At 44.8% G+C, this 16658-nt stretch overlaps 2 protein-coding genes across 10 annotated transcripts in view; one reads left to right on the top strand and one right to left on the bottom strand.

Annotated features, from left to right (window-relative positions):
• LOC144479034 (uncharacterized) overlaps window positions 1-16658 on the top strand; it is a 78339-nt gene that overhangs the window by 20509 nt on the left and 41172 nt on the right. The window lies entirely within an intron of this gene.
• The window catches only part of LOC144479033 (fibroblast growth factor receptor homolog 1), an 80965-nt gene that overhangs the window by 16265 nt on the left and 48042 nt on the right, over window positions 1-16658 (bottom strand). For both annotated transcript variants that reach the window (XM_078197497.1, XM_078197498.1), the window contains exon 2: window positions 4955-5097. In XM_078197497.1, coding sequence (XP_078053623.1) covers window positions 4955-5039 — 85 coding nt within the window. In that variant the 5' untranslated portion in view covers window positions 5040-5097. The remainder of the gene's footprint in view (window positions 1-4954; window positions 5098-16658) is intronic.

Below are 16658 nucleotides of genomic sequence, written 5' to 3' on the forward strand. Positions count from 1 at the left end.
CTGACAGATAGAAACGTTCAGCGGTTTGACGCTCGGTGGATTCGAGTCTCTTCTCTGCTCACTCCCTTGCCAGGTACAAAACGAGTCGGAGCCGAGCCACGACGCGGGCCCCCGTCCACCCCGGGGCTGCATAATTATACCTTAAAAAGGATGATCCCTTTGGGCAGATTAAGGGACACCGCTTAAGACCGACTGCTATCTTAATGAGCGTATGGAGGCTCGCTCCGGTTCGCCCCGGCCACGCCATCCGATGCCAGACAATCGTAATTAAGCGTCGGCCGGGTCAAGTGTGTGCGTGCCACGGCCCCCTTTCGCGTATTGCTGGAAGCCAGATATCGCGGGACCAGTGCCAGATTACGGTCGGCGTACTTCTGGGCTCTCGAGGCTTTACCCTGGGAAAACGTCGTGGGAAAAGTCGAGGGAAAAATCGAAGTCCCGGATATATCGCGGTTCTTCGGGCGCTTGAAAACCGCGGTGTTCGCAGAGATGCGGACTGGAGATTAATTGTACCTGGGCTTGTTAACGAGAAGCTTCGACCGAAGGGAAGACGATGTCTTATCGGTGAATATGATGGTCGAGTCACTCGGGAGTTGGACACGATGCATTATGTATGCCGTGGCTCTAAAACAGGCGTTGGCGATCTTTTTTGGCCGCGGCTCAAAATCAACCGAAATGCGACTATTAAGAGGGCGTTCCGGATCGGTGGTATTTTCATTTTAGGACGGTCTTTCAGCGAATAATAAGATCTATTTTATTGAAGAAATAATTACAATTTAATAGTTACAATTAATTTGGATTTAACGCGTTCACGAGGTTGCCTCGTTATACGGCGTTCATTCCACGTGTTAATTTCCGTCGAGAAATGATTTTGCTCGAAAAATAATGTCGAAAATTGGGTGGAGAATTTGGAATTCAAGGCCGGTGTTTTCAACAAGCGTTCTTGAACTTCGACGCTCGTGTCTGGCCGAGGCGGAACGTTTGAGTACAGAGAAAGAGAGAGGGGAACGGAGACAACGGCAAGATCGTCGCCTCCTGACGAAATCTTGAATGTGTCGGTGATCCCCCCGACGAGGAGGTCAGGGCGACGGGGGATGGGTGAGGGGGTGGAAATCGCGGTCCGCTGCCATCTCTTTCATTGTCCAATTGGTAATATCAGCCGCTATTACCCTGTTGAATACATTTAATAGACAAAAGATTGGCAGGGGTTCTCATTTCGCCGTGCGATCACGGGGACACGGCCCGACCCGGCCCGGCCCCGTGGCCCCGTGGAAACGCGGCCGACCCGGTTGAGAATATCATCGACGGTTCGCTAATAACGGGCGAGCCCGGCTGTACATATGGCATTCAATGACCGGGCAATTGGACAATTGAGCTCAATCATAATAATATACACACGTGCACACCTATGTGGATTTATATGTATATAGAATATATATGCCCGCGCACAAGTACAAACACGTAGGCACTTATATTTATATAACGTCGCAGCCCTAGCATTTCGGACGGTTATCAATGAACCGCGTTTGCCGGAAAGTAAATTTCGACCGTCTCGTCGCAACAGCGTTTTCGCTGCGGCGAATCAACTACTGTATATCGGTACAAGACAATGTATCACATCAAAATTTTAACAACGGAAACATATTTTTGATAATTAGTTCAACAATTTTTGATGGAGGCTCGGACTTACATTTTTAGGTCAGTCTTACAGCTCTGAATTTGATTCTTGAAAAATCAGCTGTGACAATATGAAAATTGCATAGAAATCTGCAGATTATTGGTCTATCAGATTACTAATTTTTCTGTAATTAGGACTATATTATTGAAACGTTAGGTTTTCTTTTTTAATTAACAGCGTACGCTATACTAGTCGACGATGTATTTATGAGACAGATTTATTTCCGTGGACCGGGTTGAGGCTGTTTTTATAGCGTAATGCAAAAACGTTCGGTCCCCCGTAGAATCAGAGTTATGGCTGGCTTGGGAGCGAAGTTTTCGGGTTTTCTCCGGAAACAATGAAACGACTGGTGCTACATACTTGTTCCCGACCCCCCCAATAATGGTCCTTTGAGCGTTCTGCAGGTCCTATAGAAAGTATGGACAATAGGCGAAAGGTGCGCGTGTACTGCTCGGTGATTTATTGCCTTTTAAGGATTGTAAAAATGGCGGCGGGTCTCCCAGGTAGCCCCGCACAATGGTCAGGCTTGTACACTTTACCTACATTAACGGCCACGCACGTGTGCAATTGCCGGAAACACCCGAACCGTGCCGTTCGTTCGGCTTCCAGCTAAATACCGTTTAGAGAAAGCAGTTTTAATGCTGCGAGAGGCGAACAACCAGAATCTGTGCACCAGATGTTCGCCGGGACGCCCACTGAAATTCGACTTCGGCCGTTTTCTTCCCGGAAAACCCGGCGTTTCCATTGTCCGCCGGGCACCTTAATGGAAAATGGTAATGGGCGGCGGACAGGCGAGGGTTCACGGCCGTTCGACGGTTCTGCGATCGTCGATACGATCGATCAATCCGTGATTCGGATTCAACGTCACGTGGATTTCGAACGTTTCTCAATTCTCCCATAGAGAAACGCGGTCGCTTTGATAAAGAAAATGATGGAAACGGTCCAGGTGCCGTTCGAGAAATGTCACGGAATTTATTTCCTTTTCGGGGCGCAACGCATTCGTTGGCTGTTACAAATTTACAAAATCCACGAATTATTTTTATCGCGAGGAATCTTTTAGTTAACGAAGAAAATTTTCCCATTTGTACGCGGAATTCCCATCGGGGCGCCTCCGAAAGGACTCCTTTATTTTTGTCTGGCGTCTATCCTTTGTACACGACTTTAAAAATACACGATTCCGCCGGCGAGTCCCGTGTCTACCGATTAGGGGCGTGTCGGACATTTTTGCACCTCCCGAGAACCCGTCCTCTAATTCTATTCTCGAATCGATCGATCTCGAATAAATCCCTACGCGAGAATCGCCGGTGACGCGTCGGCTTGTCGGCCGAATCGAGACTTCGAAAATCATTCGAATCAAACTCGTCTTCCCCCCGGACAGGTTCTCAAAATCCTCGTTGACCGATCGCTTAGTCCGCCTCTGTCATTTCTGTAAAAATTGCGCGCCATTCCGCGATAATTGAACGATCTTCCGGGAAGATTGCTTTTCGATTTGTGGAATTTGATAATTCTTTCGCGGCAACAATTTCAGGAGAGGCGCAACGAATTTCATTAATTATCTCTTCTTCTTTGCAGCGAAAAAGGTGTCCCTAATTTTCTCCGTTCGGTTATGCGTCGCAGTGTTTCACCGCGAACACCAAAATGGCGACAGTGGGGGCCGGTTGCAGGAACGTCTGATTAAATTGTAACGGCGCCGGCCGTAGCGAGGAATTACGTGACTGGAAAAAGGCCAAGATTCGTGGCCAGGTGGCGCGGAGAGGGGCGGTTTTATGGTGCTTCGATCACGGGCGTTGGTACCTCGAAATTCCGTCGCGTAGTGTCGGGGAACACGCGCGAAACGCGGGTCTTTCACACGCGTTCCAACTTGGTTCCAACGGGGACCCCGATGACAGAGAAACGAGCGGGGAAAACGATTTCGACGAGAGAGACGGTCCGGACGATTTTCGACGTTCCGTTTCACTCTTTTTTTCGACTCGAAAGAAATCATCGCCGTGATGAGTACATTGCCCCTTCGGGGATGTTCTACGGGAACATTCGATCTCAGTCAGCGAGATATTCGGGAAAAATCTCCAGCAGGTGTAAACAGATCTTCAAACTCGAATTATTTAATGGAAATATTTTATAAGCGTACGTCAACCTTTACGTTAGCGAACAAGTCAGTCAGTAAAGTTGAAACTCCAGTCGTTTCTAATTGCAACTCTGATTTGAATAAATATCTAATAGCAATGTATGAATTTTATGATATTTTTTAAGGAACACAATAATATTTTAAATATATTTTAAATATTTTAAATCATGGTAATTAGCACGGTGGTGAAAATATTATAAAAATGTCTCGAGAAGATGATCGAGAAAATAAATATAAGGAGACATTTTTAATGTCGGCGAAAATATCACGGAATTAAAAATCCTCAAGAATTTTTCGGAACGTTCGAACTTAATTTGCGAAACATCTTCAAAGCGCAACTTTGCGAATAAACGACTGTTGCCCTGATGCGCCGAGTTTTGTCCTTCGCCACCGTTCCCTTTCATCTCCAGAAGGAAGTTGTAAATTCTTCGGCGGGGTTGATGTTCGAACCGCTTCGAGAAATGATCAGCATATCCAATGCGTCTCGTATTTTCGTATATTATACAGCAGGAAGAAGAAACCGTACGATAGGCATCCTTACGATCGAAGCGCGCGCACCGCGTTAATTTTACCTCTTTCGCGACACTTCCCTGCCACCCTCGCGGTCACATCTTTTTTTCCACGTTCCATCCATACCGCGCTCGTAACTTTCTCTTTCGCGGAGATCATCCCTCCCCCACCCTCGCGGATCGCCTACAAAAATATCACCGCTTTCTTTTACGATTCTAGGCCCCGTACCCACGTGTCTCGTCGCGACATTTCCTCCCCCCCCCTTCGACTTTCTTCCTGTCTGCTTCCTCCGCGTCTTCCTCCGGATTCTATTTTCTTTTATCTCGCGCTTCAAATTTTTCGCTTCGCCGTTCACCCCTTCTGCTCTCCGTTTCTCGGTTCCCTCGTTTTTAATTATAGGAGGGACACGCCGCCTTTGCAGCTCCGGCTAAGAACCGTCAACGAAAGAGCAAACTTTCAAGTACTGTCATTGGTAGGATTTTTGTGCAAAACTTTATGAATCGCCAGAAAAAAAGTAGCGAAAGTGTTACTGACTCGCCTAATCGTTTTTGTCTATTGATAACGATTTAGTGACGATTAAAGTGGATCTAATTCTTTTATTTATATAATTAATTTTATAAATAAAATGAGAGACGATTACTCACCTAATCGAACCAGCTGTCCCTGTGTAGATCGTTCGATCTGCAGGATCAGGAGTATCCCGACGATGAGATGCTTTACGATCGCCATCCTGATTTCGTCGACGACAGGTAGCGGATATAGCTAGTGAGTCGGCATTTGTGACATTCTGAAACACGGAAAGATTTGTTTATTCTCTGTTTGGCGCATCGACGACGGGATCGTTTGTTTTAGGGAAAGGGCGGAAACGCATTGGAACAAGGTCGGCGGACAAATAATTTTCTCGACCCGCCCCCGATCGCGACACTCGGTCCCTTATTTAGTCAAATATTATTTTTCGTGTACTTTGCCAACTCAAGCACGAAATGTGTCACCTTGAAATCAATATTTACTTTAAATCGTTTACATGCGATTGTTTATTCAATATTTATTCAGCGTCGTTCTTAATAGTCCTGTTGTCTAGTATTTTTTAAGCTGAACAATAATTCAGAATATATTTTTTGGAAATTGGGTAGATGAAATTAATTTTCCGATGGTTAGAAGTAACGCGCAAACTGACAGGTATTGAAAACGGAGACGAGAGGTTCTTAGACTCGAGGAGGGGAGTGTCCTAGGCCCGGAACACGGGGTGTGACAGTATTCACGTGATCTATGGGGATCGGGAGTGCGTCTCGAGGATGCACCGGACGTGTTCTGCTGCACAAAATCCAGGTCTGGTTTCGAGACGCGGCGTAGCAGCCCCGGCCATGTGTTTCTCTAAGGCCGGCCGTGGCACGGTCTATTATTCTTTACGGGGACACAACGTGCACCCGATAGTACACCATAAAATATCCTGTCGACCGTGGGCTGCCTCGTTCGCCAACCGATTTATGACAATTCGCCGTGATGGCGAAAAAAAAGGGACGCCCGCGATTCTGATGTTACTTTATTGGACCCCTTGGAAACCGGTCCCCATGGTTACTTTTAAACGCCTCTATTTATAAAGATCCTGGCTGGCTAGGGATCCATCGATCCTCGCTGGGAAACCGCGATCTCGGATCCGTTGGAATCATTACTATTCCATCGACAATTAGAACTCTCGTTTAATGCCGATAACTTTTCAAATCTTTTTAAAACTAAAATTTTGTCCGAGACAATGGAACAGAGGCTGAAATAATTTCTAAAACGTTTTTCTATCGCTTGAAATGAGGTTTCAAAATCGATAGAATTATTATCACGAGTGCATGGAATGTGGATAAAATAGCGATACATTCGAATGAATCAATTCCAAAGAAATAATTCCTAAGGAAATAATTTTTAATTTTTGAACGCAAAATTATTTTGTCTTCGTGCGACAGTATTTTATATATTTTATATCTACTCAGAAGTTTACACTGAGTATGATAGCCGTAAAAGATGTCCTGTTGTTAAAAGGAGTTCTATCTCGTTAGCCACCGCACTCTCATCAGCGCCTCTCCAAATGACCATCGTCAGTGTCCGTCTTAATCGGTGAACGATAATCGTACGCTATCCGACTTCGACTCATTAGACGGGCGGGGGAACAAAACATATTATGGCTCGTTAGGCGGGCATAAAAACAATTGTAACTTGTTCGGGGCGATCGGGAGAAGTTATCTGTATTATCAATAAGCCAACAAGCGAACCGGTCCGCTTCGTCCCGACCTCACCTGATTGAAAATTATTATACGGTTCTTGTTGACCCGCGGTTATGAGGATCGCGAGCGCCGCCTAATCTAATTCCCCGGCACGACGCTATAAACATGGAATTAACGAGGCCGGAACCCGCGATAGTTCCTGCCCCGTACTGAAATCGTTCCAACGATTCCGCACGATCCCCCGTTCCGTAAATCGAGAGTCGGATTAACCGTTTCCGTAATGTCGCGCCGCTGAAACTCTATGTCCTATTGTTCCATCATTTCTCCGGCTTTGTGATTGCAATGTACGAGGCATCGGACTCCTTCGTCCGGCGAATTTATTGTCGAACGAGCCCCGGAATCTAGCGATTTTTCTTATTTTTAATCAAGTTTGAACCTTTTTTTAAACAGTCTGCTATAACTCTAATTTATAATGAAAATTCGTTGGAATGAAATATTACAAAGAAAATCTGCTTGGAATTCGTTTCTACTTAGAATTAATTACAATTTAAATTTCTGTTAAAAGATCACTGTAATTCTAGTTTGTAATAAAAAGTAATCGATTTTTACAATTTCAGTACTATTTAAAATCAATCGAGATCTAATTTCTTATTAAGAATTTATTAGAATTGAAAATGGTATAATTTGAACTTTTCGTTTCAATTCTTATCGAGAATCTAGTAAAATTTGAAGTTCTATTAAAAATCTCTGATACTACAAGTTTATAATAAAAATTAGATAATTAACAGCGCTCTTATTTAAAATTGCTTAATTTAAATATCCCGTTTTAAGGAGACTCAACAGGCTGGTCGTTTTCATAGATTCGCTTCAAGTCCGTTCGAAATCGCTGCCAGCTATCTCCACCATGCTGATGCAACCTTAATTCCATAAGGCTATCGACATAGGATAAATTAATATCCGAGTTCAATTTTGCAACAGGTTCTCCTAACAGCCAAAAAGAAAGGCTTCCAAGGATTAAAATCCACGGAGATTACGTGCACGTTATAATCTAGCTGCTTACTAAATGATCCGTGCGCAAGGTTCTACCCGTCCGTATAAAGTGGCACGTACCCCCATAGACTATCCAGAAAATCAAAGAGCACAGCTACGGCCTCGGAAGCGGTTTTAGAGCAGTTTCCCTGGTTCTGCAATTAGCCGCGTTATCGGGGCCACCAATTAACGGAACAATGAAGCTAATGCCGTTTCCGTGTCGACGATAGCGCCGGCTCCCGCCATCTTGGTCCCAGAAAAGTGGAAACACGGACGAACCCGCGTTTTTATCCGCTTTCGGCCATAAAAAAACGGGCTTCGCACGAAACCGAACGAGCGGAGCGATTGATTTAGACGCTTTCGACGGCGTTAAAGGCCTCTACCTCGGCCGGTCGATACCCATAAGGGACCATTTTCACGGCACCCATTCCCTCGAGAACTGTCTCTTTTGATATCTTGGAAGATCTACGCGGCACCCGGTCACCGCAAGTCCTTGTTCTCCTCCCCCCTCGTACAAATTGAATGAAATCGCTGGAACCTGTTCTACCCTCGACCACCCGTAATTATAGTGACGTAGGTCGGGAATTTGGTGGCGTCCGAGCTGTAATTTGAAGGTCGACACCGGCGAAACGTCTCTCCTCTCCTCCTCTCCCCCTCCCCCCAGGGCGTTTTATCGGAACCGCGCCGGGAGAATTAATTACCCCGTTACGCCCCTGGCTCGCCCTTTTACCGAGTTACTATTTTGTGGCAGAAAATTGTATCACGCTCGCCGCGGCCGATATCCTGCTGGTTTATTTGCCCGGTGTCACTTCGCTCGGCTCGTAATTATGGTGTTCCGCGCTGTGGGAACGCGAAAGTGGATTACGCTTGTACCCGTGGCAGATTAAATCCGATCCGCTTTCTGCGAACGATGTCCGATGGGAGTTTTGGATGCTGCGGGGTGACAGGACGGTTAATTGCCGGCAGGTCGGGATCGTTTATTAATTTTATTTCGCTGGGGCAACTTCGATCCTATTTTATAACTCTTGTTATAAATTGTACGGCAACGGAACGAATTTACAGAGGCCACGAATGGAACTTGAAGGGTCGATTACCGTTTTCTTGCTATTTTACAAGCTTATTTCGAAACTTCTTATTGTTATAGAAAATTATGCATTATATGTGTTATAGAATTGTATTTCTATATTTTATATGTTATATAAGTAGATTATATATTATATAAAATATATATGTTTTGTACATCGATTATCATGGATGCATAGATAGTCGCTGTACGTTGAAAACAAAGATGAGACACGATAAAAATGCGATAAAAATTGTACAAAATTTTTCGACGAATATCTCTCGTCGTGTTCGATGGGACCAATTCGAACCTGGCTCGACGAATTTTTCGAAGTTAGGCTTGTCCCCGAGGAGTCTCCGTGACCGTTCGTTTCGCCCGTGCCGCTTGCGGTCTTTTCGAAAAGCCACCGGGTCTCCAGCCTCGCGCTGGCGATCAGCCAGGCCCGAAAACGCGTTCGTCCGAATCGGGGAACGGCCTCGGACGTGCCAAATTGAAACACGTCCCTGAATGCACGCGGCGGGCGTTCACGCACGTGCTGCGCCGACCGCGACCGCATATAATACGCATAATGCCGCGGAGACGCGACGCGACGCGGCGCGCGGTGGGACGAAGAAACGAGCGTCGTCGTAAATTTTTATAGACCAGGGGCGTGTCGATCGGATCGTACATCATTGCCTTGCCCGCCTCTCGTGCCGCGACCGAAGCGTTGTAAAATAAGTTGTTACACATTCGCCGGCGAAATTGTTTCGACGAGCAACACGCGCGCGCGCGCGCACGAGTTTATTTTCTGCGCGCGGAAAATTACGCGGCCAACCTTGCGCGCCCCGGGCATAATAAAACGACTAATTGACTGGACGGCTCCGGGGAAATAATATTAATTTATGAACTGCGCGCGTGCAACGTGAAATTGATGGGACGTTACGGGAAAACACGGGAAAAAAGTCGCGCCTCCGACTCGCACCGGTCGAATTGCAATTAGCTGAAATCGAAACGGTGGCCCGAAAGGATGTATTAAGTGAACTTTATAGTATTTTTTTTTAAATTCGTACTATAGTTGTTGCCGTGAATGTTTGCTCGAATGCAAAGGAAAAATTCGTTTCAACCGATACTTGAAAATCCGTGAACCTGTAAGTGGCAAGCCTTCGGAGGTTCAAAGGCCCGAGATTTATTTTTCCGACGCCGTCCGCAGACCTTTCCCGAAATTATCTATGATGGGTGCCGATTGTTTTCCTTCGGACACGCTAACGACCGACGTGCCTCTAAGAAAACACACCGAAAGTCGAGGGAAGAAGAAAATTATGAATCCCGGCGACGATTAATATTCCCTCCAGGGGTGGGAAAGTCTCACGGATCCACAAACGGGGTGGTGGAACTCGAGGGACGGTCACCTGTTCGATGGAAACTACCATAAAGACGCTCGCTCTTTCCGCCTCCGGTCTCCGGTCCTTCTCCCGTTCCTTTTTTCTCTCCGCCGAAGAAATTCTTGTGAAGTTACCCCTGGGGCTTGGGACCGCGACGAGTCTTTGGGAGTCAAGTTTCACGTTTTTCGCGGGCCTTCGGGCTTTCCCATGGAGCAAATATGGTCGCCAGATTGTCGGCAGGTTCGTTTTCGTCAAAGCGGCACGAAGGTGTCGAGGACCTGTTGAACACTTGTTGCACACGATTTTGAAAACTTGCGGTTTTCAAAGTTTCAGAAATAAAAGGTTTTGGTCTGTGGCTTAAAGAAGTTTTAAGATCACAGTCTATAGTTTAGTAAAGATTATAATTTGCTAAAAATTAAATTCTTCTCGACTATTTACCGAATAATTTGAAATTAAATATTACGAAATTAAATTAATGTTTAAGATGAAATACTTCTTAACGCAGTGTTTTCGGTGAATAAATATATTCTTACGAAATATTATAAGAAAAACTGTGTTCTATAATTTTTAGTCAAATCGATTATTTTCCAAATTAATGTTTCGATAAATAAATTTTTATTCGAATAATAAAAATATTCTCATTCGTTCGGACATCTTGGAAATTTCGTCCAACGCTGACGGGCAGTCGGGCGAGAACGAAAGTCGCCGATCATCCCCCGAGGAATGTAAATTTGGTTAGTGGCAGGATCTTAGGCGGACCACCCGAGGGGTTAGGTTCACTTAGCATAAGTTTCGTGGACGGGCGGAGGACCCCGCTCGGCGAGATTTGTCGAAGGAAATCGGCTGATTTACGCGCGGTTGGCCGCATCAAAGCGGTCGCCGTCCGCGGCTCTTCAGAATTTATTCCACCCCACCGCGACAATTAATGGCGCTCTGCTCGTGTATCAGGCGTCGCGCGTCGTCGGTTCGATGGCTGCGGACAAATTGAACGGATGGTAGTCATCTGGTAAACGACAGTGAAAAATGCCGTGGCTACTATTTTATCGCCTGTTACCTCTTTCCCTCAAAAATACCCCGGAATAGCCCGACCTTCGAATATTTTCTTCAGTTTTTACCTGAACATCCATCCCCTCGATTTTACAAAACCTACCAGCAATAACGTAGCCTTTTCACACGAAATATAATTTTTTTACATTACAAATACTGGAAAAATTAATTTTCACAATACAGTGAAAGGGGGTGGAATTTTTAGCACGAGCAACCGGTGAGCATCGATCGTTTTCAAAGTCTTAGATTTTATGTTAAATAAAAATTATCTTTGTCGATTAAATGAACTCAAGTTAGATGAGCAAGTTCTAATTTAACCCTTTACGGTCGAACAATAATAAAAGAAGGAAAAAATTTACTAACGCCGTTTTAATGTTTAGACATACGTAACACAACAATAAGTTTTAATTTTATGTAAAAATAAAAAAGACGAAAAAGAAATAAATAAATTGCAATGTTGTTTCTGATCCAGTCGTTTAACACCGTACGTCCCCGACTAAAAAGAACGAGGATAATTCTCCGATCGGCTCGGTGTAATATTCGAAGAATTTCGTCGATTACCGTTTATCCGGCCGCACAAATATTGATTTACTTCGTCGATCGATTAGCCCGCGCAGCGACAGCGAAACGTAGAAAACGATCGGTGGATCTCCTCGGGGCCGCGCGTGGGCGGCGAATTAAATCTCGGTCTGGCTTACTATTAACATCCCATTAAGTATTCCAAAACAACGGGATAAACGTATGCCTCCTAGATCCGGGGATCGATAGGACGAATTATAATAAAGACACCGGGGGCGACGCGGTTCGCCCAATCGAACAGGTGAAAAGGGCGAGGCGTGCCGGCGCTGGGCAAATAGGGGGACCTTTAGATCAACGTTACTAACCGTGAATAGCTCTTTAATCTTATCAGATAGACGAGGGGGGGGAGACGACGGGCCGTGTGTGTAGCGTAGCGCGACAGGATCGAATACATTATCCTATTTGGAGGCAGGTCTACGGTCAGAGAATTTAACGCTCGATAAACCGTGGACGCATAAATTGGAAGCCGAAATATTCCATTTCCCGTGACGCCATAATCGGGAGTGACTCGCCTTAATCGTCGTATCGAAAATTGAAATTTCGTTTCTGTTCTCGATCGCGTCCACATGCTCGGTGACACTGGAAATCGTTCTCTTGAACGTCATTGGAGCTTCGATGAGTCGATACAGTTTTACCATGCGCGAGGGTGGCGTTAATACCTCTTTAAATTTTTAATATTTAATATTATAATTGGATATCTATCCAATTGTTTTTGAATCAATTAAAATGCTAAAATTAAAAGTCCTGGTTATATGTTTCTTATCGGAATCTTATTGCTAGAATTACGAATATTCAATGATTTTTTGATCAGCAATAAAAATTATTAAATATAAAATATGGGAACAGTGAGCGATCTGAAGATCGTGTTCATTGATTCCTATCGTCGTGGATCATATAGAATAAGTAAAACTAAATATAATCTGTTCAACGCTCACGAGAATCCAGAGAATGAACAATTAGGTATTCAAAAATAGCGTCGTGAACGGAGCCCCATAGCGCCCGCTTTAATCCAACAGAGCCATCCCTCTTCCCGAAAAATCCACGAAACTCGTGGGCAGGACCCCGATCAAAACTCTTAATAGGGATTAACATGATTAATCGTTGCCCCGAGACTCAGGTGTTCCCGTAGAAAGCCAGAAGGTGTAAAGTCGTAAAGAATGGGGCTGATTCGGTGGACAAAGGGGTGTCTGCTCCCTTCCCACCTGACCCGAATTTATGAACTGATTCGTATGCAGGGAGAGGGCGGAACGGCTAGTTGCGGTCGCGTTCTCTTCTATTTTGTTCGGCATTCTAATCGAAGTCGTTGCGTTTAGGCTCTCGCGGCTCGGGAAGCTCGTCCACCCACCGCGTCGGTGTTTCATCAAAGGGGAAACCGAGATGGTAGAACGAAAGGGTGGGCCCCGTAGGTACGGTCTGGTTTTCTGGAAGGCTGGGCTCCCGTGAACCGTGCCCCGGCCCATAAATCCTTAACCATAAACCGGAGAACGGGGTGAGCCGTAAACCGGAAGCACGTGCTCGACCGTGGACGTTCCCCGTGTGTCACTGGTTTCGCGCCGAGCCGCGCGTGAATCTTTTATCCTCGCGAGCCTGATTTTCAAGGACACCGGAGACCATGCCTTTTTCAAATGTTACACTCACGGTTTCATCACGGAGAAGGTAATTAAAATTTTAGTTGTTAGAATTTGATTAAAATTATAACACTGACGAATCGATAAAAATCGGCCAACTTCGACCAATTATAACTCTGCGAAAAATCATGGTAGAATGATGATCTATTTTTTAAATTAAAGCTTTGAACATCTACTTTAAGACCATATTTCTGAATTTTAAGTTTGACGTCTCCTCACCACTGTAACGTTTTAAATACGAGACCCATGTTTGTCATACCGAATCCGTGAAATTCACAGTCTAGCGACTGGTTCAAACCGTCATCCTTTCACCCGCGTCGAATAACCCGCGCGTTATTTTTTTTCGTTTCGCATCCCCATTGTACAGAGGCTTTTTACGACTTGATTTTCGACTTTCGCAGCACAGTTAATCACCGGTACGTAGAACGAGGTCACCGTAGAAAGAGAACGAATTTGAATGGTAAAATGTATTCTCGCGAGAGTTGACGATTCCATTCAGTTCCCGGCTTCCTTGGTCCTTTGTGCGGTTTTTGCGCGTGCACGGCGCGAGTCTGCTCGCTCTTGAACACCTTTAGAGAGCAGGTTTTCAGAGAGAGAGAGAGAGGCTGACACCTCGTCTGCCGAGAAGTTTCCTTCCGGGAGTGGAAAAAAATCGTGTAGCCGACGTTCCGCTCTCGTCGAACAATCCACCATAATCAAACGATGATTCAGTACCGGTGTGGGATAATCGTTGCATGCTTCGACCCTGTGGCAACTAGAATAACAATTCCGGCTTTCGGAGGCAACACGCGCGGAGCTACTGCCATCGCTATGACCGCGCAACTTTTCTCTGTATATTATATTTTCATACGTAACAAACACCCACGTTGCGCAAAGAATAATCTATCAAGTTCTGCTCTATAAACTTTATTTATCTTCAATGAACTTTTACTCCAAAGTTTCATTATTAATACGCGAATTTCCTTGCGATTAATAAAATAGTAAAAACATTTGAATAAGTTAAAGATACTGTTGTATCTTTTCGATTGTTTGTAATTATTGAGAAAACGTTTATTTTCGTGGTGTACTCGTTACGATGCGTAAGCTCCAATCAGCGCGATTTTCATCCCGCCGAGTCACGGGGGCCCGAGAGAGAAAACGATCCCCCGAAACAGGTTGACGCAGGTTAGTGTTATCCGAAAATATCCGGAAGGGTGTCGATTCTTAAACTAAGCCGCTTACCCGGTACCCGGGGATATCCGTTCCAACCCCGCGAGACTACACAGAATGTTGCAGTTGTCTGTGGCGTGTGGGTGGTCCGAACCGTCTCCGCGCGCCTCGACTTCACCGAAAACAAAATAAATAACTGGGTCCATTTGACTTCAGCCTTCACCGTCCGCCACAATATGTTTCTACGCGTTTCGTTCTCCCTGATACAATTCCGACGTGGATCTTTATTATTCTCTATGCCCCTTTCATAAGAGAGAGAGATGGGGTTCGGTTTTATGTGCACCATAATTACCGACTGCATCGGAATGACCGCCGTTAAAAATATATTGCTCTTTGGAAGAATTTTTACATTATTAAAATCTATATGAGAAATACGATAATTAATATAATTCCAGAAAATAGAAATGCAGTTCAGGGAAAACCTCTTGAATTTACAACATAAATTCATTGGAACTGATATCGTTTCTGTTTAAAATAAATTAATCTGTAATAATTTACTTAGATTTATTGTAAGATTAATTACAATGAATTTCACCCCTATTTAAAGGTAATTGCAATTTAGATTTCTATTAAAGATCCATCGCAATTTTTAAAGATTCATCGCAATTTTTGAAGATCTATCGTATTATTTGCACGCGTATTAGAGTATAGCCGAGTGTTCGAGTTACGTTTTCATTGGAAAGGAAAAGCACGAAAGTAGAAAAGATACGAAACGGACGGCCTAAAAGCGAAGCAGTGAATCACAAGGTAGCCCTATCGAGCACCAAAACAGAATCCGTCGTTAATTCCGTGTATAAAAGCGTTGCTATCGCGAAAGGTTCCCCGACCTTCCGATCTCTGCCTCCGTTTTTATGGACGGAACCACTATTTCCGACTATTCCGTTCATTTTTTACGAGGCGCCGCTTAAAAGCGTCCGCTCGAAACGCGCCGGTACGAGAAGTAAAACGCGATCGGTGTTAAATTCACGCGGCCCGAGAGATCTATGGTTCTCTTTGTTCCGAGAAGTAAATAACGCGACACCTTTCTTTTCCCCTGGTCGTTTCGAAATGAACGACTTTGTTGGTCGCTGAAAGCTTTTTACCGGTTAATTAACGCCGGGTTCACGGAGCACCGAGAGCAGCTTTTTTTCTCTGCAGCCTCGTAAAAATAACAAGCATACATTTGTTCGTAGATTTATCGATTTTCATTGGGATGCAAACAGATTCATTGAATAAATACCACAGAAATTTGGCTTTATAATGTACCAACAATCGCGGGTTAAACAGTTTGGTACGTGTCAAAATGACAGGTATCATAAACCCGGCAGTGTTAATGCAGTTTTAATTTCTCTGGCCGTCATACTTCAAACAGAAACCCTTTTCTCACGTTCCTACTAAGTTTGCTGGAACCATTATTTTGTTTTAACATTCTATAGCGGGGATCCCGGGGACCGTGGATCATTTTTTCTAATTTAAAGTTGAGCTCGAGGTTTTTTCGTTCGGTTAAGTTTAGGATAGAAAGCTCGAAGACTTTTCGGTGGTCTCGCGCGCGTTCCGCTCGAGAAAGGAGACACTTTCGAGACTCCGTGACAACGCAGGTCCGGCCGTCGAGTGCACAGCAAATAGGCGAACGGCCTATTGTAAACAGAATGCCATCGGGGATGGACCTGCGCAGGTTTCATTGTCGGGCACGCGGCTGTGCGAAAGTTCGCGCGAAACGATTGTTCCGTGGTCTCGTCGTTCCTGTCGCGGGCGAAACCAGTCGCGGCGGCTGCGTTATTGCCGGATCGTGACTGCCTTTTGTGACCAGGAAAAAAAGATGGCTGACATTCGAAGGCTAATTGGCTCCGTTTAACGCTCCGCTGCTAAACGGTCAAGCCGCTGTTAACTCTATTGCCTCCTTAATTGTCGAATCTCCCGGCCGACGCGTTTTGCACGCGTGTTTAACATGTCTTAAAAAAATCAAATCCTAGAGTTCCCAAAAAATTCAAATAATATCACTAACAACCCTGCGAACAAAAAGCTATCGAATTGTATATTGAATAGTATTTTATTTAAACATCCTAGTAAAAGTCAGTTTGCGGGGTGAACTTTTCAAAAATTGTGAGAAAAAGTGAGATTTCTAAAGATTTCGAAAATTGTATTTGAATTGTGAAATGAGGTCGGCGGGCCGCGTTTTAGCGTAACCGCTTGCGAGAAGATCGGAGGTGTCAGCCCCGTTCCATTCTCGCCCGTAATTC

The sequence above is a fragment of the Augochlora pura genome, chromosome 3 (genome assembly GCF_028453695.1).
Source record: "Augochlora pura isolate Apur16 chromosome 3, APUR_v2.2.1, whole genome shotgun sequence".
In the NCBI taxonomy this organism is placed as follows: domain Eukaryota; kingdom Metazoa; phylum Arthropoda; class Insecta; order Hymenoptera; family Halictidae; genus Augochlora; species Augochlora pura.